Below are 24,527 nucleotides of genomic sequence, written 5' to 3'. Positions count from 1 at the left end.
TCTGTGAATGTATCCTGACACAAGGTGGCACGCCCTTGTTTTCTGAATATATTTAGATCAGTTATCCTGTCATTTAACCCCCAAAGGATCTATTTGTCTACCCGATTGGTTTGATAACCTCAGGGTTTGGGCCTTTTTAATTTTAGAAAATTCTTCGTTTTCAGACTAAAAGACATCCACCCGCTATGGTCAGACAGTTACTAAGTTTTCTTCTTCTCTGAAGAGATGAAAATCTTCCATGCTTGTCATTTTTCATATGCCACTAAATTTGAGGTGATTTTGCACTTAGCAAGTGGTTCATTAAGTCACCATTTGGTCCGCAGAACAACCTACCTCCCCAGCAGATCTGACAAATAAACACAAGCACATCGGAATATTGCCAGGGAGTGAAATTTCTTCTCTTTCCCAGAAGGCTCTGTGCACACATTTTTCGTAGAGCTGCTCACCCTTTAAGGATGAGTGGTCCTTGCCAGACAATTGAGCAGCTGGAATCCCTATCATTAGAGAAGCCAGGAACATTTCTGGAAATTCTCAAAAGCCCTTGAGGAGGGGGTCCTTATCAGCCAGTGTGTCCTTCTGATGTGGCCCTGGGTTTCTCTTGGAGTGATTAGAGGCTGGATTTGAAACATAATCCTTTATTCAGAACAGAGAGTGGTCTGGTAAATTCTGACTAGTAGATGGAAGAGAAAATTTTGACTTTCCCTAATTCTGTAAGGATTTGAGTTCATGGATTTTAGAGAATCAGAATTTTAATGATGAAAATGTTTCAACAGACCTCTGAATGACTTACCTCAGCATTTTTTTTTAAAGATTAACTACTAGGTGGTGACTTCCCTCTTTTCCCAACTCCTCCTCTTCCATTTTCTCCTGCTTTTTCTTGTCTCTTTTCCAAAATGAGAAGACGGAGTCTCTTAGATGTTGAATACCTTATACAAGGTCACCCAGAAGGTCTATGACAAAGCTAGAAATAGAATCAAGGCTTTGTAACTTCCATGGTGTTTTTCCGAGATGTGTGTTATGTCCTGAACCCAACCTGTAAGCGAAATTGCTGTATGGTGTGTACCGTGACCATCATTCTCAAGTCTGGGCTGAGGGAAGGCAAATCCTTACAGTCATCTGTGCCTCCAGCAACTCCCATATGTTCTAGTGCAGAACATATTTTATGTAGAAAGTGGTTTTATGCCCCTCCCTCCCACTTTCTGTGGGGTGTGTGTGTGTGTGTGTGTGTGTGTGTGTGTATGGGAGCAAAGAGACAGAGGACAGACAGAGATATATATACACATGTGCACACACACAAGCAGTGAGCAGGGGGGATGGGAGAGAGAGAGAGTAGGGATATTATACTTGAACTAAGACTTTAGATTGGCATAGTAATTAAACCAAGAAAGATAACATTTTAAGGTCACAGAATTAATATTTGAACATTTTACTGTATAAAATAAATGAAACCTAAAATGTCTGCAAGATCAGAAGAGCCCATTCCATATTTTAGTTCTGTAGGTTGTAGTATTTGTTGCCCCCTGTTCAATTAATACTGCTTTTCTGATGATGCTTGCAAATCATCTTGCGTTCATTATGCATCTTACCTTCGCAGGAAGAATTCTTAATAAGCACACAGCGTCTTAAAGTAGTTTCAGAAATGAAGCAGGTGGGAAAAACCCAATTTTTACAATATACCTTTTCTTAAGCCCCAAGACCTTAAGTGGGTTTGCTGTTTTGATACAAGAGAGTGTCTTATTATGGTCTAACCATATTTCTCATACAGTGGGCCATTGCTGTCATTCCAAATCATCATATCACTGTTTTTCCCAAAAAGTTTTGAGTGGATTCAGAGCTGCTCAGGGAGCACGTGCTCCGGGTATGGCTGACCACAGAGCCGCCCAGTTTCCCAGGAGCCCACAAGGGAACCATTTCCGCCTTCCATATGAGATGATGTTAACCCCCAGGGCTCCGTGCTCCAGCTCCCAGGGTTGCCTCCCCAGACCTCGGTGCCTCCTGCTTTCTTTCCCAAATGCTGTTGTCTCTACCCAAACTACCCAGTCCTCTATAAGTGTCTCTTTGCTTTTCTTCTTGGTGTCTTAACTTTGAATGAAAGGGCATGCCTTTGTTACTCAGCAACCATGTCCTGTGACATTATTTTACTCTTGCCTATTATAATATTGAAATCTTTGTAGCCATCATGTGTATTTATCCAAGGCTCCTAAACTTTTTAGATTTGTCTTTTTTTAGACTTAAAAAAATTAGTCTTTGTGTGTTTTGTTATTTTTGGTTTATTTTTTTCAGTATTTGTTTTTTTTCAGATTTCTTTACTTTTTTAATCAATTCAAATTTAATATTTTATTTTGCAGTTCTGATTTAACAGTTTGGTACTTACGTGCAAAATTTAACTTTATGAAACCAGAAAGGTGCAAAGACATGGTTTGAACAGGGAAGTGATTTGTTTTCTTACAATCAATCCACAGCTCATCTAGCAGTACCACGATGTCCTCAGGAAACCAAATTTGCTCTTGCTTAGTGTATGCTCCCTGATGTGGGTCCCTTTCCCTTTTATGGAGTGATAAATGTGAATCCCCAGGCGTCCAGTTCATAGCTTTGGCACTGAGGATGGATGCACAAGGCAGACAGGCAGGCAGGCTAATGGGCCAGTGTTAGCTCATGTTAACATGACACTCAAGAACAAACCAGAGTTTAGGCTTACCGGCTGCGCCTAGACCGTGTTGGGTAACCGCACACAAAGCACCCGGGAAAGCAGACCTGGAGCTCAATGTGCTCCTTTCCTCACCAGCATCAGCAGTGATAATTCCATACATGTGTACTATGTTTATTTCATTTCCTCCCTCCCCTCATTTACTCCCTTATATATCACCCCCATTCCCTCTCAAATTCATAGTATCTTTTTCTTTGATTATTATTGTTTTACACACACACACACACACACACACACGTGAACAAATGCAGAGAAAGAGAGAGAGATGTACACACATATATACACACACAAATAAATATGCATATAGAACCTAGGGAGCCAATTAGTGCTACTTATATGTACAGGGCTGACCGCGTGGTATTGGATAACCATTTAGGGCTCCTCTCTCTTTCTTCCAGCAGTCATTAATTGCCTGTAGCTCTTCATCTAGGGATGGGGACCCATGAGATTTCCCCCATCTATGGTGGCTTGTTAACTGACGATGCTATTGTGGTCTTGTTTAGGAGCGCACGTTGTTGAGATTTTTTGCGTGCAGCTTCCTTTTTTATATAGAAATTACTGTCTCACAGCAGAAGTCCTGGTTCTTTGGCTCTTACAATCTTTCTGATGTCTCTTCTCTGATGATCCTGGGCCTTGGATCCAGGAGTTGTGTTGTAGATCATCAGTTGTGGCCATGTGCCAACACTGGCAGTTTGCAGATTTAATGCAATACTATCAAAAATACTTATACTGTTCTTAATAGAAATGCAAAACCATCCTAAAGTTCACACATAGCCAAAAAGACTCCAAAGCAACTTTGGACAAAAAGAACAATGCTAGAGAAATGACCATTTCATATTTCAAGATGTGTTACAGAGCCAGCATTACATTGACACAGAAAGAGATATAAAAATGAATGGAACAAAAGAGAAGACCCACACATGAGAGTATGTGTAACTTGTATCTGACAAGCAGTGTTGGGGAAACTGAGTATCAACAGGTCGAAGGATGAAATTTGACCCATATCTGTTGTCTAGCACAAAAATTAGCTTCAAACGGATCAAGAACTTTGATACGAAACCTGAAACAATGAAACTTCTAGAAGGAAAGATGGGCAACACCCTCCAAGGCATAGGGAGAGGACAGGAGTTTCTGAATAGATCTCCATTTTCCTAACAATGAAGGCGTCCGCCAGGATTCTTTGAAGAGGAACAAATGAAGGGTGGCCTTGAAGCGCAGCTAGCCATTCCTACCACAAGTGCCTCCACTGTCCTTGGCATTTAGCAAATATTTGTAAATACTGTATTGTTATGATATCATTTGCCAAGTTTGGCGGTGTGCTTTGGAGGAAATGTGTTCTGTGCTTGTGTGTGGGTGTCAGGCAGGCTAATTGGGGAGACGGCTGCTTCTCTGCGTGGAGCAGGACCATGGATGTATTTTGACCACAGGCAGTATTTTGGTTTAGATGGGTACAGTCATAATTGTTCCAACTTTTTCAGTCTTATTTCTGCTCGCCCTTGATTTTCTTTCCACTCATGTCATTTCTGTCAGGGTAACTTGACTTTGTCCGTAACTCAGAAGGGTGTCACCCGGAGCACTGTTTGGGTTATATTTACACAGAGTGTTCCCTTCCTTGAGAAATAAGGTTTCAGTAAACATGCCTTCGTGGACATTGTGTGTTTTAGAGGCAGAAAGCCTGGCACCTGAACTCAGTACTTTCCTTCACTGGTGGAGCGACCTTAGATCTATCCTTTCTTACATGAGAGCCAGTGTCTCTGTGTTGCTCACAGTGCTGGGTTTACATGGACACATGAAACAGACAAATACTTAGAAGAACTAACACGTAGTAGAAGCCCAGCCAATGTGCATCACTTCCCTGATCCAAGCAAAGGCCGGAGCTGTGTTTTATGTTTGTTAGATTGGTTTTGATCTGCTGTCACTGTAGTTGCTGAGAGACAGTTCCCCAATGTAGCCCAGAATAACTTCAACCATTTAGCTCTCTCCTACAGCCTCCTGAAAGCTGAGAGGACAGATATGCATCGCTGAGCTTGGTTTCAAAATATCATGTTTTGTTAGCTTCATAAGCAGTATAAGTTATACCTAAAAACTTTGATGCTATCAGGAATTTAAATTTCCTGCTACAGAGGTTACCTAGAACTTTTTGTTGTAGCAAATGAATTCAATAAAAACGTATTGTCCCTTGTATCATGCTACCTGGGTCAGAAGAATGACCTACGTTACCAATTCTGTTCCCACTGCTGACTTTCTGTAACTGTATTTATGAACTGCCATAGAGCTTAAAAAAATAATTGCTGGTGCATATACTTCATATATATCTACTTCTCATCTAACTTTTCTGGGAGTGTAACTTGAAATACCACAAGATATGCAGTTAAATTTTTCTTCCTGTCAGGGGTTGTTAGTCAGGAACTTACAGACTGTGTGCTTGTTCAAGGCAGAGTTGTATGACGGCCAAAGAGTTGGCAATGTTTGCCGGCTAGCTGTGTGACCGTAGGCCTGTGTAACCTTTGATCATGACATGGACAGCAAAGGTACAGGGTTATTCTATACAGGCAGAACACACTTAATTTGAAAATCCCAAATGTGAAATACTCCCAAATTTAAAGCAAAAATAATGTGCACCAAAAGCACTGAATAGAACTGTGAAGTGAAGTGCAGATGAAACATGAAAGCTTCATGTGCCTACAGAGAGATTCTTACTCTAGGATAGCTCGTTGTGGATGCGCAAATGCTCCAAAATGAAAGGAAAAGAAAAGAGAAGAAAAGAAGAAAGAAAGAAAGAAAGAAAGAAAGAAAAGAAATTTGATACATTTCTACTCAAGCACTCAAAACAAGGACTATCAAATAGCAATTACCATTATTTGTGTAAACATGTTTTTTGTGAAAACAAGATACTGGGATTTCTCAATGTTGGGATTTCTCAACGTTGTTGTTTCTCTTTATTATTCTTAGAGTTTTATCCCTTAGGGTGAAAAACCACAGTCCAGGGTCTATTCATCATCTTTATCCAACTACAACGTGGTGCTTTGGGTGAGTTAGAAGACTCCCTGCCTTCCCCATAGACCAGGAGAAACCAAAGCAAACCAAGTCATTCTCTTTAGCCTTCCTAAGACCCTAACAAAGTTGGTGGCCAAACCTGTTCTGCTTGAAGAAGATTGATTTGGAGGAAAGTTGTCCCCAAAGCTCCCACTAATAAATGCCAGGAGGCTGGATTATAAGCTTGGCCTCTTTTCCCAGACAGAAAACTATCACAGAACAACCTGGTCACATATGCTGCAGACCAAGCTTCATGTAACAGCCGAGAAATGCATACTGCGTGGCCCAGCTCTGCCAAACTGCCTGGGCACACACATTGTACATTCATGCTTTGCACAACATCCTAGGTGCACACACTGCATGGTCCTGTTCCACACAGCAGCCTGAGCACACACATTGGACACCCCTGCTATGCACAACATCCTAGGTACACACAGTGCATGGCCTTGCTTCATACAGCAGCCTGGGCACACACTGCATGGCCCTGTTCCACTCAACAGCTTCTTTTACCTGTTCTCTCCACGTGGGACAATTCTCACCTCTTTTGCCAGTCTACTTCTTGCCCTCTGATGGCTGCTCCTTGCTGTGTCCTTAGTCTTACTTACAAGCCAGTGACTAAACTACCTTATCAGAGTACCTGAGAATGCACTTCGGGGTGGAAGGGTTTCTTGGAACTTAATCACTGTAGACTTACTTTGCTTTAAGCATTGCAACACTACTGCTAATACACAACACATAATCTTGAGTGCTGTTAGCTCTTTGTACATTTTAAGGTATGAGATGAGGAGTCTATGATATAGAAGATGATCAGTTGATCGTTTCCAGTTTGACCCAGATCAAATTGCAGTATCCCCAGCGCTGTAGACACCTGGGCTGTAACTCCATGGGAACAGGCACTGAGCCTCACGTTATTTTGTAAACCACAATGCCTGGTTCATGTCTGGCACAGAAGGCTGCTTAAAAATAGCTGGGGTGATGGACAGCCTCAGACTCCTGCTTGGGGCAGTCTGAAGGGTTGGCTCTCTTGGCTGTGCCCCAGCCCCATGCGCCAGAATTTAAAAATAATAATCTCTTGTTGGCAAGGAAATAAGTAGGACTTTTGGTAATTTCAGATACTACCTCCCCACCCCCAGAAAAGAGAAAGATTTCCACCCTGCAGGGTATTAAGAATGCTCAGTCTTCAGACAGTTCCAAAAGAGAAATGGAAAAATCGTGTTGGCAATAATCCCATTGTCAGAAAGTGATTATCGACTCATCGCTCTGTTTTACATCATAAGAACTCAGAAGACATTTCCCCTCCCTCCCTCTTCCGCCCTCTTTCTCTGGTTGTAATTTTCATGATATGTATTTCTTTTACTATTCATTTATTTAGTTTTATGTCTATTTATTTACTGTGTGTGTGTTTGGGGTGGGGCACGGGTATCCTCGTGGGGGTCAGAGAATAGCTGTGGGAGCCAGTCCTCTTCTTCTGCCCTCTGGGTCAGTATTTTATTTAGGTAGCGGACTTGGCAGCAAGCTGAGCCATCACTCCCGACAGAAATCTATTTGGGGGCAGCAGGGTGTCTGTGTTTGTACCAACTGAGAGTAAAGACTCCCTCTACTGGTTGTTTCTAGATTTGCATACTTCCTGACCAAAGGAAAAAAATGAAAAGGCAGACAACTCTTTGACATTTCTTTCTTTTTTTTTCCATACCTTTTACATGAGTTTACATGTTTAACAAAAGCCAGAATTACAGCATGGGTATAATTTGATTGTCCCTAGAATTGTCACAGCATGGGAATGTTAGGATCTGGAAAGTAATTTTTTGGGGGTGCTATTTTAAGTCTATAGAGTAACACATAAATATCACAGAAAGACTGTACATTATATCATTGACTACTTGGCGCTATATATTACATGAAAATGTTATTTCATATATCTCCGGTTGAAATACTACAGACCTTTTGTGGTAAGCTTCATGGGAGTTTTTGAGGCATTAAATTATAAATAGTATTTTAAAAATCAATGAAAGCCAACAATTCCTAACAGTTCATGGATTGACACACATTTCAATAAATGTGATATGGTTGAACGTGCCATGTTTTCTTTCTCCTTGTAGTCCCTTTCTCCCTGTAAATTCTTTCCTCTCCACTCTTCTCCATTTGTCCTTTTTACTCACGGTGTGAACTGACTTTGAACTTTTCACGTAGACACTTAGTCATTATTCTGGGAATAAATGGTTCCTTAAAAATTAAAAGGAGATAGTTGGATAACACTGTGCCCAGCATAAGTTTGACCCAGTGTGTTAATGCCTTAAGTATGAATGAGAAGGTTTGTACCTTGCAGAGAAAAGTTAGTCTTAATGAAGGAGGCCGTTTGGTTGTTCCAGGTACTCAGCCCCAAAATAATCACACAGAAACTGTATTAATTAAATTACTGCTTAGCACATTAGCTCTAGCTTCTTATTGGCTATCTCTTACATATTAATTTAACCCATTTCTACTAATCTGTGTATTGTCATATGGCTGTGACTTACTGGCTAAAGTTCCAGTGTCTGTCTCTGGTGGGTTTACATGGCTTCTGTCTAACTCTTCCGTTTTGTCTCCCAGCATTCAGTTTAGCTTTCCCTGCCTATCTTTATTCCCTGGGCAGGCCCAAGACAGTTCTTTATTAGCCAATGGTATTCACAGCATACAGAGGAGAATCCCACATCACTTTAAAGCACTGACTATTTGGAGACATTGTAATGGATGAAGTCGTTGGGTACTTAGTGTGGGATTTGTAACTTAATTCTTTATAGCACACTTTAGATTCAAATGCACAGAAATGTAGTATGTGTGTGTAATGTGTGCATATGTATGTAGGAGTAGCTTAGGGCAGAAGACTAGGTATGAGCCAGGTCTCATGTGTGGCAAATTGAAATCTCTTTCCAAGTCAAATTTAGGACATGTCCACTATTAAGGCTGTAACATGAGGGGAGGCTTACTTGTTTGTGTTTCTGTCCTGCCTGGCCCCCCCAGCTGTTTAGTCCCAGAGAAAAATCACACTGAGATCTCTGTAAGTTATAAAGCTGATTGGCCCATTAGGTCTAGCCTCTTACTGGCTAACTCTCACATCTTGATTAACCCTTTTTTCTGATCTATTTTAGCCATGTGGCTCAGTACCTTTTTCAGTGGGGCAGATCACATCCTGCTGCTTCGGTGATCTGGGCAGGAGTGGGAGGAATCAACTTCCTCCTCCCCAGAATTCTCCTGCTCTCTTTGCATCATTTCCAGTTCCTGTCTGGTTTTCCTGCCTACACCTCCTGCCTGGCCAATCAGCATTTATTTAAAACATGATTGACAGAATACAAACAATTCTTCCGCACCATAAGGCAGCATAGGGCTGTTTTTGCCCAATTTGCAGGAAGGTGAACTAATTTGGTACATTCTATATCTTCCCCGGTGCATCTGGGTCTGTTTGCAAAACAAGATCCCTGGTTCTGCAGGTCCTTGAGTCTTGAGTGTATTGTCTTTGACTGTAACTGTCCAAATGAAGCAGAAGAACAAGCAAATGACTGCTAAGCCAGTGCTCCTTCTCAGGGAACTTGTTGACCCTCCATCCTGAGGTGGTTTTGAGCATAAGAGGTTAGGAGTGAACTTAAAGACCCCATGTCAGTAGAGCCTTGGGGGCCCTGCCTACTCAAACCTAGATCTTCCAAATGTGATAAAGAGAAGGTCCGGGGCAGAACCGCTTTATCAGCTCAACCCTTTCCACTTCCATGAAGCTATTCAGCAGTCTATTCTCTTGCCACTGCCGAGCAATACTATACAACACTTGTATTTTACAACTTATTCCTACATTCCCTGCTAGTTTTTAGAGGTGCCTTGTAATTTGGGTGTTGTAGACATGATCCTCCATTGTAGTGGCACCAAGGGAAACAGGTGCCCAGCAGGTCTGGGTGAGGCCACCCTCCCCTCTGTGGTCTGTCGGCAAGGGTGAAGCTCCACTGGTCGTGTGAAGGCAGCCCCGGTGTCTGCACTTTGGACCGTTTCCTGCAAAATTATTATTACTATTATTATATTTGCTTTTTTCTTTCTCAGTACCTTTTCTCATCAGAGTTCTCCACCCCCGTCTTTCTCTATGTGTTTTAACTTTTCACGCAACCCCAAATGTGACAGCACACGACTGTCATCCCTTGGTTGGCCTTTGTTCAGCTGAGAAATGCCACGAAAACTTGCTAATATTTTCCCCTTTGGTCTCTGTGTGTGGTTTCAAACTTGAGGGCTCAATACTGCTCCTGTGGAATCCCTCATGCCTCACACGGGGCCACTGACAATGGCTTCATTCACCACGGAGTATCTGGAATAAGTGTTTCCGTTGTCCGCTGTGAGCCCTGTGCTCCACTAGCTGCCGGGGCCATCAGAGAAGACGGCTGTAACTTTGATGTCATGTGGCATTCTGAGCATCAAGGGCCTTTGATGCTGATGGCATAGGTACACCAGACATGGGATAGACACTCTGTCCCTAAACTGAAAAGGTCATTGAAACCTCTCTCATAGAAATGATGGTGTGTCTGGATTTTAGGGAAGAAAAATTAGGTTGTAGGGAGATGGGTCATATCGTGCCAGTGGTATCTGCGCGATTGCAAAGGTTCTGTGTTCTAGAAAGAGCTCCACTCTCATAAGAAAAGGAGTGGAGGGAAGGGTCATTGGAGTCAGGTGGACGGGGCCAGGGGTGGGGGCGGTGGGGGAGGGCGTGCACGGGGCCCTGTTCTGTCAGTTCCTGAAGGTCAGTATTAGTGACATTTACCTTTTTTTGAAATGCACTAACTAATTAAAAATTCACAGTTTGTGCTCAGGTATAATGCTTATTAAATATGTCTCTCAAATGTAAGACGTTATTATGTGTTGCCTCTGAACCATGCCCTCCTTTGCTCTCAGTATTTGGCACCTAGGGGAAGAGTACAGTAGAGACATAGGAAGCAACAGTGCTTCCTGAATATCAGGGGCTTTTGGAGCAAAGCCGTTTTAGAGATTCAATGTTTGAAAAGCAGATTTGGATGAATTCGTTATTTCCATTCCCTTAAGCAAATACACAGGCTTGTTTAATTCAAAACTCCCACACTGTCTCCCCTTATCTCGGGCCACAGCATTCCGTATTTAGAAGAATGTGAAGATTCAAGGCTTCTCTGACCTTGCTATAAAAATGTTCATATAATTTAACTACATTTCCCGATCTGTTAAAAAACAAGAAATCTCAAACCCTTAGAAGATGTTTTATAATCTGACTTTAGTTGGTGATAAATTTCTGAAAAATTAGAGAAGCAAAATAAGCTCCATTTTGGAGCCTAGATAGGGAACTCTTCAGTGAACTTTTCCCCTTAACTTTTTCTAGTAATTACATGCTAATGATAGACATAATTAATACATATGATAAAATACAGAAACTCTGTGCTTAAACATTTTTATAATTGTAGTTGTTGTAAGATCCATTTAAAATTCGTTTATCAAATTATTTTAAAATCAATGTTAGTTAATCGTCCCTGGGCTCAAATTTTTCCTAAAAATAGAAACTTCAGCACAGGAGAAAGCCGGGAATAGTCATGCCCCAGACACCATTCCTTCATGTATGCCCTTTTTCTTTTTCTCACTCAATTCTATTAATTTCTGTATTTACTGCTTAATCCTCCCCCCACCCCAGTGACAAGCCCTGTACCACCATCTCAAAAGACAACTCTGGGGCATTTATCAGTTTCCCACGATGGCAGTTTAGATAGTCCTTGTGAAGCCTCAAACTTGAAAGGGACGGCATCCATTGCTGTGGTCAGCAGCAGGGACAGGAAGGGCCTTGCTTAGTGCCTGCTCTATTTTCCTGGGCTTCTCCATATTATCTATTCTTAGAATCAAATTCCAGCTGTTTTCACAGACATCCACAGGGTGCTCTGAATACCAGGCAGTGTGTATTGCTCCCACTCACAGCCTCTCTGTCTTCATTTATTTATTATTTTTTTGACATAACCTTCAGTATAAAATTTGAAGTATTTTGTCTCTTCAAGACTAGGGCCCTCAAACATTGTTCTGAAGTCAACCAATTTTGTTGTTGTTGTTGTTGTTGTTTTGACTCCTATTTAAAAGAGTAGGTGGGTTTCGAACTCTCTTCCATCTGTTTATTTTGTATGGAAGAAGAGTTGATGGAGCAGGGGTTTAAGCATGTTCTAGGACATGCTTGTAAACGGATGGACTCAGCCCCAGGCCAGACTGTGTCCCTGCAAGGGCTGCGCCATGTGACCAGCGATTCCTTGTGCTTCGGGTGGATGCAGTGGGAGCAGACTCTGGAGCTGTAACCTGCTCTGAAGGTGGATGTGGTTCAGTTTGCTCAGTTTGTCAGTCATCTGCACACTGAAGGATGTCTCGTTGCAGCCACTGCGTGCACCTTGGTTTCCCTTGGAAGGTCCGTTTATGGTGGAGAGAGGCTATTAGCAGAGCCAGCGGAGCTGTGAGTCACTTGTCACATGTCCCACCCTTGCTAAAGTCAGTCGGTTCCCATTCTCTGGATCCAAGCAGGATTTCTTTCTTTTGGTATACAATTTCCAGTGATATTAGTCTTCTCATCCTATTTTCTTCACGCTATAAATCAAGCTGGGAATTTGGGGGCACTTAACTAGAAATGAATGATATTCTTTTATTAAATAGCACGATTATATAAACTTCAGCCCCTTTTAGCTTTTAGGCTGTAGAGGAAACAGGATACTAATATTATGTTCTAAGGGACCTGAAGAGCAGTGTGCTGTTTGTTTTCCCACGGTCCTTAACAGTCCGAGCTTCAGTTTTACACACACCAGGCCTGTGGCTTCTGTGAGGAATCGATTTCTTTTTCTTAGATAGAAAGGTTTTAGTGTAGCAATGCTTTATGCAAGAGACCAAACTCTGCTTGAGAATTGAGGCTTAGGTTATCTTTTCTGTCTTCACATGTTTAAAGGTGATAAATCGACACTGAACACAGTTTTCAGTTGCCTTTCTGCACTAGTAACAGGACAAATGTTTTCTTACTGCATGGGTCCCAGAGACCCCCGGGTTATGCTGCAGGAAAATACCAACTTAGGTAAAACTGCACCCAACCCTGGCACACACACACACACACACACACACACCCCACAAACATACACATGCATCCACAAAACAACATATGCCCCACAGGTATACACACATACACAAACACACACACATGTGAACATGCATACATACACACACACCACAAACATATACATGCATACTCACAATAACATATGCCCCACAGGTACACACACACATACACAAACACACACTCACAAACCTCATACCTTACACATACACACTATACATATACCACTCAAACATGCACACATGTTTAAACATACTACCCATATACACATGTGCATACACATACAACACACACACATATACACATAAATACATATACACAGACGTAAAGGTTTGAAAAACATCAGCAGTTTTTTTTTTCAAAATTAGGCTTTGAAATGGAGTTCAAACCAAAGTATTATTTGTTTCAATACATATTGTATTTTGAAATCAACAACACCTATTCTGTGAATTTCAGTTGCCTTTGGGTCCAAGTTCACAAGTTTCTTTTGACTTTGCTTCTGGAATTTAATTTAGTGGTACTTTCTTGCTAGTGACAGATGTAATTGATAGGCATAATAAAATAATGAGGCTCTCAGGTCGCATGTCTCAATTCTTGGCAATCTTGAAGCTTTGTGACAGTGGAGGAAAGCAATGGAGTGTCCTGGGTGGGTGGGTAATCTGTTCGCTTCCCAGCCTTCTTCCCTGCCCTGTGCTTTTCTTGCCCTCGGTTACCATTGTGCAAACCTTCTGAGTGTCTCCAGCTTTTGCATTTCCGTAGCTTCCGTGAAATGAATGGTGGACATGGAAAATAAGAAGCAGGCCTCTCTAGCACCAGGGGATGAGAGTTTGCTGTAAGAAAATACACAGGGCAGTCGGGAAGCTGCGGGGGTCTTTGCAGCTCACCCATCCTTCTCCAGGCACCTTTCCTGGGTTCTTGGCTCCGGGACACGCCATTGCTCCACTGAATCCGGTGCTCCGCTGCTTACCCAATGGCTATGCTCACATGACTGTTGGCAGGAGCCCCTTCCAGAGTCTGGTCAAGTGCACTGTAAGCGCATCAGCATGGGCACAGTGGGTGTGTCTGGTAGGACGTCAGCCCTGGTCTAGCCCGAACCCAGATGTAGGAGGCGTGCCCTCATGAGCAACAGCCTACCGAGATGATAATACAGTACCGTGAAATTCCACACAAGTCGTCAGACAGGGAACTTCTGAGAGACAGATGATGATGGGAAGGGAAGTTCAGCAACAATCGTGATGCTCCATGGCCGCCTCTTTGGCTTTGCAACTCCGGTCTGCCATATTGAATCAGTTCCTACTTGGAATTGTTTTCTTCCCACTGAAAAGTTGTATGTACAAAGAATGTTCCTCAACAAATATATTTTTGAGTGATTATATTGACCGTGGTGGAAAATAGTTTCAAACTGAATGCCAAGAAGGTATATTGAATGTTTACTGCGTGTAGAATGCGGGTAGGCTTTGCAATGGATGCTGACTGCATCTGCTCGGCAGAGCTTGATTAAGCCAGGATGACCTAAGGTAGGTCACTGGGGTACAAATGTAAATAGTGAATACAGAGAAACTGCCCTGGGGGTAGGGGCTTGCTAGCACAGGTGGGGGGCACATCATGAAGCCCTGAGCAGTCAAGACAGCCTTCTGAAGAGGAGTTCATTTGAGTTCAGGTGAACTATAAGTAGGAATTTCCCAAAATAAACATGGGGGACGATGTAGATAGAGCACAGATGTAAGTTCCAGGTGGACCATCACATGTTACAGGAAAGATGGCTTATAGGTGTGTGTCATGTTTTTTTTTTATCCCCTAGGATCATAGAGTGACCCATTCTGTAAAACCTTGATTGCTACCAAGAGATCCACAACCCTACTCTGATCACCCGCCCGTCCCCCCAAAGGCCAGAACACAAGTCACCCTACCACTCTGGGATTAGGGTTTCAGCATACTAATTGTGTTGGGCACAAGCATTCAGCGTATTGCCATGTGACTTCTTCCATCTGGGTTGCATCTGCCACTGTGTTTCTGACCAGTAGCAACTCTGGTCTACATCTCAGCACCTACAGCTCTGAAGGAAAGAGATCCCATACCGTGATTATTAAACAGTATCTGTATGAGTTCTGCTGACACAACACTGGTCTCTGTCATGGTTCATTTCCAGAGTCCTGGTTTTCCTGGTTCTGGGGTTCCACCAAAGCCAGACCCAGAACTCCAGCAGAGTACCTCAGAGCTGGACGGGGAGCAGCCACAGTTGAAATGATAGCTGATGATGGTGATGGGGAATGGGGGTGCTTAAAAAAGGAATGACAGTCAGAAAAAGAGGGAGAGGAGGCCGGGAGCCAAGGCTAAGGAAGCTTGTGTTGTATGCTGTAAATGTTCTAACCCCCCTCCACCCCAGACTGGCCTCAAACTCACTTTGTAGCCAAGGCTGGACTTGGATTCTGGATTATCCTGTTTCTGTTTTTCAAGTACTGGGATTGCAGCCATGTGCTACCATGCCTGACTCTAAAGATTCTTATATAATTTTTTTGGGTAATGTTTTCAAGATCGTCCAAACAGTCTGTTCTATGGAGGCATTTTTATTTTCTTTTATTGTTGAAAACTCAGGTCATTAAAATTATGAAGAATGTTTTGTTGGCCTAAAAGTCACTTTCAAAAGTTAGTAAAACAACTTTTTAAGGATATTTTGCTGAAGTGAAATTGCTGGGTCAACGGAGTGAACCTTTTAATACTTTCAATAAATATCCTCCCATTAATACATAGAAGGATTTTTCACCTTAGGTCACCTCTCCATTGCAAGAGAGAATTTACCTCATTGTCATACAATAAAGGCTACTTTAAAAACTGAGACTGAACAGGGACATTTTTCTCTATTGTCTTTTCTTGGCTTTCTGGCCATGTGTAAATGCTGGTGTTCCTATGATAGGTTTGTTTTCTGGACTACATCTTCCTGTTTCTCACTCTGGTCTGTGCGCACAGCCATGCAATGACTCCATTGCCATGTGCATGCTTACCTGATTACTAACTTCATACAGATAATTCTTGATACTGGGAGTCCCATACAGAGCGCAACTTGGCGAATGCTGAGCGGCTCCTTTGTAGGAACTTCTGACTCTGTGTCATTTCAGCAGGACATTGGATGCTCTAGTTGTTCACTCCTAAGTCACTGAGTTAGCAGAGTGTACACTTGCTTCTTACAAGGATACTCCTAATGGAGACTTGTCCTTGAAGTCATTTGGGGACAAGAATTCCTTCTGCCCATGACCTCAGTCTCCTCAAGGCCTGCACAGTTGTTTTCGTCCTGTGGGAGGGTGCTGAAAGACAATCGGGACAGATCTGGAGGCTCACTGTTCCACAGGCTTGTAATCTGTTGCATGGGAGAGGTCTGCTTGTTCGTCCCGGCCACCTGGCTAGCTTAGCCCCGAAATAACCACACAGAAATTGTATTAATTAAATCACTGCTTGGCCCATTAGTTCTAGCCTCTTATTGGCTAACTCGCACATCTTGATTTAACCCATTTCTATTAATCTGTATATCACCACATGACAGTGGCTTTCAGGGAAAGATTCTAACCAGTGTCTGTCTCACTGGATCTCAGAGGATTCATGGTGTCTCTGACTCTGCCCTTCATTCTCCCAACATTCAGTTCTGTCCTCCCCTCCCCCCACCTACCTAAGTGCCGCCCTATCAAAAGGCTAAGACAGTTTCTTTATTCATTAACCAATGAAAGCAACACATAAACAGAAGGACCTCATACACCAGCATTCTGCTGACTAAAACTCAATTCCATGGCCACATGAACTGCAAGAGAGAAAAGGAGGGTTAAGGGGACATGTGAATACCTAGCGAACCCTTGCCCAAACTGTCGTACCTGAAATGGCGACATGTGTCCAGATAGTCTGTTGTATTCTGGGCTTTATGACTATGTCTCAGTGTAGAGCACCCAAATTCCTTGGATTGTTTACAAAATTTAAATATGGAAAGTAAAATGCAGAATATTGATAAGAAGCTCATAGCTTTAAGTAGACCCAAGGGTGAAAAAATGACAGACTAGTCATCAAATGGAACTTAGTTTAGACAATGGAGAAAATGTAGACGTTGTTGAGTAAAGTGGTTTGGTGCCTAGGTGTGGATGCATGAAAGAAGAGAAACACACAAGGACTTTTATGGGGATTTACGCTCAATTGGCAAGTTTAATGACTTACAAGAATGACATTTGTTTGAACGGAATATTTTAGTGAAGGTCTGCATATAGCAAGGAATTGCCTTATATTTGAACGTCATATATGTGATAAGGCCACTATCTCTTTCCTACAACTCAACATCGGAAAGCAATCAGAGTGAGAAATGAGCGGCACCATTTCCCCGCAGCCTAATGGTCAGCTGACTGGGCTGTGAGAAGCCCTGAGCATTGAGATGTATAAATCAGAAACACTATAGGGTGCCATCTCCCAGGGACCAGAGGATGTCGCTCTGGAGATGATGTAGCAGAAAGGAGACAAGCTTCCATTTGGATGCAGGAAGAAGGGCATATTAGTCAGCATATGAGAAATGGCAGAGATGTTTCTAAGGAAATTCAACAGAGAACTACCATGTGACCCGGTGCTCATGTGTAGGCACTCAAAGGAACTGAAATTGCTATCTGTTATAGGGATTTGTAGCTTCATGCTCACTGTAAAGTTATTAATGATGCCACAGTATAGAAAGATGTATATAGAAGCTGTAGTGTTTATGTGTATATGCGATCATAACAGACCTTTTAGAAGAAGGAGGAGATCCTGAGTCGAGCATAGTAACTTTTGCCTATTATCTCAGCATTTAAAAGTCTGAGGCAGAAGGACCGCTGATAATTTCAGGCTAGCCTGAGTTAAATAGTTTGAGGCTAGCCCAGGCTATATAGTAAGATTTTCTCTCAAAAGAAAAAAAAATAATTCTATTTGCCTCATGTCTTAACCCGGAGGATGGTTTGTTAAGGGAAATCGCAGACACAGGACACTATTTTATAATATCATTTACTTGTGGAAGTACTGAAGAAAAAAATATCAAATCTATAGCTATACAAGACAAGGCAATTGGCACTGGGTTCAAGGGTGGGGAGGTATAGCTCCAATATGCAAATCAGCAGATGCCAGGGAAGAGAAAGTCTTCTGCTGGTAAAGTCCACCATGAGGACTGTGGACTGGGAGGATTGTGGACTGGCAGGACTGTGGACTGGGAGGACTGTGAACTGGTGTCATGTGGGGTGGGGCAGAGCAGGTGATCTCAGCTCTCTCGCGTTAAGCAGAGTGTGGACAACTGGGGAATGATTGACACATTCGTTTGCTTCCATGGTAACCGTCTTATTAGTTAAGCCAACCTCATGCTGAATATCTGAGATGTAAAGAATCACCATGGAAACAGAAGCTTTGGTGTGTTTGAAGAATTATTCGGGTTGTGATCATTGGCATGGTAAGATTCATGTAAATGTGAGCGGCACCATTACATGGGCTGGGCCTTGGATTTCGTACCCAAAAGGAAGTGAGCTGGGCATGAACATTCATCTCTCTCTGCTTCCTGACTGCAGATGCCGCATGACCAGGCGCTTCAAGCTTGGGTCACCATGACAACCCACCAAGATGGCACAAATTTCTTATGTCTGTGAACCAAAAATCAACCCATCATTCTTTCAGTTTCTTTTCTCAGGGGTTTTGTCATAGAAAAGTAACTGAGACACTAAGCAGGGTTTCTTGACCTCTTTCTCTTGTTTCTCACAAACACAGGTGATTAAAGTCTACAGCGAGGATGAGACCAGCCGGGCGTTAGAAGTGCCCAGCGACATCACCGCCCGAGATGTTTGCCAGCTGTTGATCCTGAAGAACCACTATGTGGATGACAACAGCTGGACCCTTTTTGAGCACCTGGCTCACACAGGTGTAGGTAAGGATATAAGATCACTGTCTAATAGTGTCCCTTCTGGATACACAACCACCAGATGGCAAAAATTTTCTTCCTGTAGACAAAAATAGATAACTATGTGTTAAGTAGTCCTTCTCTTTCATTTGGAGCCATGGACGGTGGACAAAAAAAAAAAAAAAAAAAAAAAAAAAAAAAAGCACAGAATAGGAACAAAGATAGAAATGTTGTAAACTTGTCACCCTGCCTAGTTAAATCATGATGGAGCTACATCAATAGTGGAACCAAAACACGAAGTTAAATTTCACCGTCAAATCTCATAATAATGCAGGGAAATCCCTCAAGAAGTTAGAAAAAGATTTTGTTTGGTTGCTTGCATGTTGGTTGGAAGTACACGCTCTAGACTTAAAAATGTAATCAACACTTAAAAATACTATCTTTTCCAAAATATTTAATGGGATACTTCCCTGGGTTGTGGATTGTGCAGAGAGTTTTAGGGTCTTCTTTTCATGAAATATGAACAATTTATTGCCTTCCAGAGTGAGAACAGGGTTTGGCAGTAATTTTATTCTCTACTTTCCTGTTCTTGTAGGTGCTTAGGTGGGCAAGCCTGCTTTTGTCTTTAAGTAGATGAGAAAGGAAGGGGTGAGTCATGGTACGCTGTTTCATGCGTTCAGCTGTGTGCTGCTTTCACATGGTTGCTGTAACAAGTTACCATGAACTCGTTTGCTTAAAACAAGGCAGTTTACTGTCCTCACACTCCTGGAGGTGTGAAGTCAATGCCTTCGGCTGAAGTCAAGGCTTGGATAGGCTCTAATACAGAATTTTTGCCTTTCTTCTCCTTCTTTTTTTTAAAAAAGATTTATTTATTTATTATGTATACAACATTCCTTCCATGTATGCCTGCACGCCAGAAGAGGGCGCCAGATCTCATTATAGATGGCTGTGAGCCACCATGTGGTTGCTGGGAATTGAAATCAGGACCTCTGGAAGAGCAGTCAGTGCTCTTAACCTCTGAGCCATCTCTCCCAGCCCTTTCTTCTCCTTCTTTTCAGTTTCTCTTAGCGGCCAGCATTCCTTGGCTCAAAGACACATCACTCTGATCAGCCTCTGGTCTGAGAACCTACCTCTCCTCTGTCGCTATCAAGGCCCCTGTTATTTTCCCAGACATGTTTAGGGCCTCCCAATTCATCTACAGCAGCATGATCTTTTCAGATTCCTTACTTAATCACACCTGCAAAGTCTTATGTTTATATCTGAGGAAAGGCATTCAATGTGCCACGCACATTGCTTCTCTTTTTATCATATAAATGTTACTAAGCAATCATCAAAATAATTTCTTATAGCTTACTATTGACAGCCAAGTGATTTATTTAAAGAACTGTAGAGGACTTTTTATACTCACCCATGACAGTCATTCACTTCTAGAATGATTGTATAATTTTTGACCTTTGTTTCATTTGTTCTAAAAAATATGATGATGACAATGAAATTATTTGGTAGACGTGCTTTGTTGGGAGATGTCTCTGTTAGTAAAGTATTTGGGGTACAAACGTGAGGCTCTGACTTTGATTCAAGCAACCACTTTGAAAGTCAGATGTGGTTACTTGCGTAAGAGATTGCTATACAACACCTTGGCACATATAGACAGACAGGCAGGCAGGCAGGCAGGCACGCATGCACGCACGCACATGCACACCCCCCACCCCAGCCCCACACTTCTGAAAGTGGTTTTGGTACTGTTTACCTGCTTAGAATGTGTTGGTAGACTTTCTCTTGTTGAAGACAGTTGTGGAATATGTCTGAACTTCAAAGGGAGAAGGAGACTATGCGTGAAGCCTTTCTGGGAACAATCAGCCGCTTGACTGCATCATGGTTTACTGCTTGTGACAATTGAGTGTGGAACACGTCGAGTCTTCTGAGGACATCTGGATTGTGAAGCTGGACTAGACTGGCCTGTGACATTTCATTCCTCACCAGACAGGGAAGGTCCACTTAGGATGAGTTTAACTTCTGCTCTTGACAATTCCCAAGACGCCCGATGCTAACTTTCAGTAGATTCTTGCCGTATACCAGACAATTTCATTATCTCTTCAGCTCTTAATTAGTACAACATATAAGTGCTACATTCTATACTTTTATCTTTTTTATTTCTATCTTAGGGGACTTAGGAAACATTTTGTATTATAGTCACCACAGTTTGTGAGATGCACTTTGAAATGCAAACATTTTAAATGCAACCTTGGAAACGCCTGTGAGTTCCACACTGAATTTAAACTTTTAGGTATTGCTATAGTGTGTTTCTTTGTGACTTCATCTGTTTTCTAGATGGAACTGAGCCGAGGTCAAAGAGCAGGACCGTCTTCCTCCAGATTCATCAGTCTTAGGCCAAAGGCTGTGGGGAAGACATTTCTTTCATTGTGTTGATTTGATTTTGGCCTTGTTCCCAGGTTACATATTCAAAGTAGTTGCGAGCACTAGTGTTACCTGAGTACTAATTGACTGAACTGTAGGTGAGAAGGCTGAAGCACTCTAGGGGCTGTGGTCTGTGGTCTTCCTCAGCATCAGATACAGGCAGGTCTGTCTTGGTTCCGTTTCCTTTGGAATTCCTTATCGGTATTCTATGCATCTTACAGAGTTGGAGCACCATGTTTGTGTTAGTTCCTTGAAACAATTGTAAAATGAAAGAGGTAATACGTATCATTATAGGTGGCACAATTAATAAAAACCCAGAGACAGATATTGGGGTTCAACCTGAAGGTCAGAAAAGTAAAACAGCCAGCCACTCTCAATTCGAAATGGTGATCCTGCCTCCAGGAGTCTCGGAATGAGACTGTGTCTGAGAGCTGGCTTCTCTCATATTACATTCTTCTCTAGGGCTGGGATTAAAGGCGTGCACCACTACAGCCTGGTTTCTATGGCAAACTAGTGTGGCTACTGGGATTAAAAATGTGTGTCACCCCTATCTGGTCTGTAAGGCTGACCAGTGGGGCTCTTTTACTCTCTGATCTTCAGGCAACCTTTATATATTAAAATACAGATGAAATATCACTAGAATTATACCAAAATATTCTGTGGTTCTTTTGAAGAAACTGGGGCCTAGTGCCCACTAGAGAAGTTTGTACCAAGAGTGTGCATTCTCCATTCTGAAAAATATTCTGAACACAAGAATAATCAGCTCCCTCTAAATAATTGGGAAATAAGACCTTGATTCCAATATAAGTAATTTTGCAACATGGAGATGACTTCCATTAGCACTTTGAGATTCTAGATATTTCTCTCCACACCACTATTCTCACCCATTTAACCCAGCCTCACCTCAAATTAGCCATCATCCTACTTCAGCGCCATCAAGAGCCTGGGATTACAGGTGTCTGCTTCCACAAGTAAGCCAGTCTGTTGTTTTAGTGTGGCCTTTATTTGCATTCTCTTGCATAAACTCCTTTATTTTAGTCCCCTGGTCTGTGCCTGTGGGATTTTTAGGCCCTTCCCTTCTCTTGTAAATCAGGAAATCCCCACTCCTGTGATTGTCTCTCTTGAACTCCCTGGCAGCTATTCATAAATAGTTCTGTGCCTTACAACTTTGAACCCAATATCAGTGCTTCATTCTGGTGCCAGCTCACAGGTGGGTCTTTTTTTTTTTTTTATCAGCTAAAAAATTAAAAGACAGAGTTTGGAACCACTGAGTGTAAAGGGGTTTGGGCTTTTGTCTGGACACAGGGTAGCCTATCATTTCATCACCTTTTGTCTGTCCGTTACCATTGTCTATGCCCTGTTCTGGGGCAGGCACCAGGTCTCGGTCTCTGCAGTCGCTTATTGGTTGGGATGAGTGTGGGCCCTCTCTCTATTCTATTCTTGGCAGGACACAGGTACAGAAAGACCCACCACATACAGGGAGAAGGAGGGCAGGAGCTGATGCTGGTGACACAGGAGTCACACCACAAAGAAAGAGGAACACTGCCTGTTGCTGGGAAGCGCTCGTACCGCCTAAGGGCCCTTGGCCTCAATACCCTGTTCCCAAAATATGCACTGCTGAGAATTTTAAGTGACTAAATAATTGAGAGAAAATAAATGTCCTCACTCCGTTTTAAGTCTTTGAATTGTTCAATGGTTCTGATAATGCAGTTTTACAGACATGAAGATTAAAACGTCTCTGTGGCAATACACTTCCATAGACACGGCTCTGTACTTCCCGTGACAGCCACTGGATGTCACTATAGTTCCCCAGATGAAGCCGGTTGCTGTCACAATAAGCAATAAGTGGAGCTGTTCTCTCTCTCTCTCTCTCTCTCTCTCTCTCTCTCTCTCTCTCGTGTGTGTGTGTGTGTGTGTGTGTGTGTGTGTTGGGTGTGGCTTCAGTTCCAACTCCTCTGAAACTTAATGGGATCCATGTTTGTCTTGCTCCCATTTGGATTCCTAATTGAAGCTGTGGTACAAGGCAGTGGCAATTAACACTACACCTCGAGCACAAACCTACACTCTTCAGGAAGAGGGATTAATTGTGTTTTAGTATCATTGCTAGAGCAGCGGAGATTTCCATTGTGAATATTACCGTGGAGTGGCTTTAATAAGCAGAATGAATGACCGGAGGCTTTTAATGAAACCGGTTTTACACGCGCAGCCCTGGCCACACTATCTCTCAAAGCCAAGAGGAGTTGCAAGTTGCCGGGAGCTTGCTGCTACCTGCTCCGAAGCTGCAACTGCAGGTTCTTTTTTCCTTTTGTTTCAAACAGAAGAGATTTGGCGTGTTTTTTTTTTTTTCCTGTTGTCTGGAGTCAGTATGGAGTGACCCTTTCTGTGCTGCGTACAACTTAGCAGATTTTAGAGTTGTGACCACCCTTGTCACCATCAGGAACCTCAGCGGAGCCCTTAGGACGTGTTCTGTACAGAGAACCATGTGGCCTGACCTCTCGTGCTCTCAGATGCGGTATCTTGGTGGCACACACAGTACCCAAGCCAGAAAATATTTTACCAGCAAGGAGTAGGAATTGTCTATAAGTAAAACTGCCTCCTAGTTCTTTGGCAGATCCTCACAACTGCCTGAGATCCCACTGTTTTTCCCCTCAGGCATTATGGTAGCCTCATAGCTGGCCCTCTACCCCTTGGGTACCACCATCTGGGCGAGAGCCTGAGTCTTGTAGTTTTACTCACAGTCATTTGTAGGACCGGGATTGCCTGCCTTCACCTCGTGTGCTCAGCCTGTGTCTCATGCCTCCCTCCTCCACCTGGGACTCGTGGGCATGCTGCCCTGGTTGCCGCTTGATTTCCTCGTCACGCTATTAGGATCCTAAGTACTGACTTTTTTCTGGCTACCTGCTTGGGCATCTGGACTGTTATTTTTAGTGCCTTTAGCGTTTTCTCACAGAATACACATGCCAACAAGGTAAGTGTGAATATTTTCTTTAGCAGTTGACCAGACTGACGGCAGCTCCCCTGGTGTCACAAACAAGGAGGGAAAGCGAGACAAGCTCATTGCCACCGTACACTCAGTCTTGTGTGGTATAGTCATCCTCTGTGTCTGAGAGGAGGCAGGTTGTCACAACTGCTTTTTCCACATGCCCAGCTGGAGGTCCATTCCTCTTGGACAAGTAAATGTGTTTTGAGTCCACTTTTTCTGAATTGTAAGGTATTTATATCCACTCATTAGACGTATTATCTTATGAAGTCTGATGAAGAGAGAGGCTTGGAAAACCCACAATAGAGTTGACATGCTCAGATGGATATTTAGTCCATCTCTCAAGGATGTGCCTGGTGACATGTGGTCTATGGAGGCTGCTTATGAACACATCAGCTCCGCATGC

At 42.7% G+C, this 24,527-nt stretch overlaps 1 protein-coding gene across 3 annotated transcripts in view; it reads left to right on the top strand.

Annotated features, from left to right (window-relative positions):
* The window catches only part of Grb14 (growth factor receptor bound protein 14), a 109,155-nt gene that overhangs the window by 49,909 nt on the left and 34,719 nt on the right, over positions 1 to 24,527 (top strand). For all 3 annotated transcript variants that reach the window (XM_085681040.2, XM_085681039.2, XM_048425699.3), the window contains one exon: positions 18,594 to 18,750. In XM_085681040.2, coding sequence (XP_085537166.2) covers positions 18,594 to 18,750 — 157 coding nt within the window. The remainder of the gene's footprint in view (positions 1 to 18,593; positions 18,751 to 24,527) is intronic.

The sequence above is a fragment of the Myodes glareolus genome, chromosome 21 (assembly GCF_982192425.1).
Source record: "Myodes glareolus chromosome 21, mMyoGla1.1, whole genome shotgun sequence".
In the NCBI taxonomy this organism is placed as follows: domain Eukaryota; kingdom Metazoa; phylum Chordata; class Mammalia; order Rodentia; family Cricetidae; genus Myodes; species Myodes glareolus.
This window is presented reverse-complemented; position numbering and strand designations above follow the sequence as displayed.